Source organism: Rhincodon typus, chromosome 26, assembly GCF_021869965.1.
Source record: "Rhincodon typus isolate 14 chromosome 26, sRhiTyp1.1, whole genome shotgun sequence".
Taxonomy (NCBI): domain Eukaryota; kingdom Metazoa; phylum Chordata; class Chondrichthyes; order Orectolobiformes; family Rhincodontidae; genus Rhincodon; species Rhincodon typus.
In genome coordinates, this window is record NC_063357.1 from 2,710,704 (window position 1) to 2,711,690 (window position 987).

At 50.2% G+C, this 987-nt stretch overlaps 1 protein-coding gene across 1 annotated transcript in view; it reads right to left on the reverse strand.

Annotated features, from left to right (window-relative positions):
• Positions 1-196: 196 nt before the first annotated feature.
• The window catches only part of LOC109922504 (pinopsin-like), a 12,321-nt gene continuing 11,530 nt past the window's right edge, over positions 197-987 (reverse strand). The window contains exon 5 of the mRNA XM_020522554.2: positions 197-358. Within this exon, the coding sequence (XP_020378143.2) occupies positions 197-358 (162 nt within the window). The remainder of the gene's footprint in view (positions 359-987) is intronic.

Consider the following 987-nt stretch of genomic DNA (forward strand, 5'->3'; position numbering starts at 1 on the left):
TGGGGGGCAGTCCGTGTCCTGAGTGGAGCCTGCCTGAGGGACAGCCTGCGGCTTCAGAGTGTTCCTGTGACAGCAAACTGATGAGCACTGGCTCCACCTGAAGAAGAGACGGGAGGCTATGGCAGTGAAAGGTGAGGTGATGCCAGTACGTGTTGAGCTGGGTCCCAGAGCCCCCAGCCCCTCACCTCAAGGCACCTCAGGCCGGTGTAATTCTGTTACCCCCTTCCCTTCCTCCTCTTCCCCCCCCCTCAGAAAGGTTTGAGGCTTCAGTCTGGCTCCTGCTGGTGGATGTGGATGACGTGGCGTCACCCTCCGAGAACCTCCCGCAGCACAGGGTAGTCAGCAAACATGTCCGGAACTAAACAAAGCACACAAACAGAAAAGTCAACAAGTCATAGAACACACAAACAGGCTTACAGGACGGAGAGAGAGAACAAATTAATATCATCATACATCCCTGATGCTGCTCTGAATTCTCCTCGTGACAGAAAACAACTGCAACTGATATTTATACACAATACCACATAATGTCATAGAGCACTTCACTAAACTTATAAAACAAAGGAATGATGCTGAGCCACACAAGGTGCTATCAGGAGAATTTTTAAAATGTTTTGAATCATTTCATAGGATGTGGGTGTCTCTGGCTGGGCCCACCATTTATTGCCCGTCCCTAATTGCCCCTTAAGAAGGTGGGGGTGAGTTGCCTCCATGTGCTGTGGGTTGACCCACAATGACCTTATGGAGGGAATTCCAGAATTTTGACCTAGCGACAATGGGAATGGTGAGTAGCTTGCAGGAGAACTTGTAGGTGATGGTGTTCCCATGTGTCTGATGCCCTTGTCTGTCTAGAGATCATGGGTGGGAAGGTGCTGTTGCAGGGGAGGTGATGGCCTAGTGGTATTATCGCTGGACTGTTAATCCAAAGACCCAAATAACGTTCTGGGGACATGGGTTCAAATCCTGTGGCAGATGGTCGAACATGAA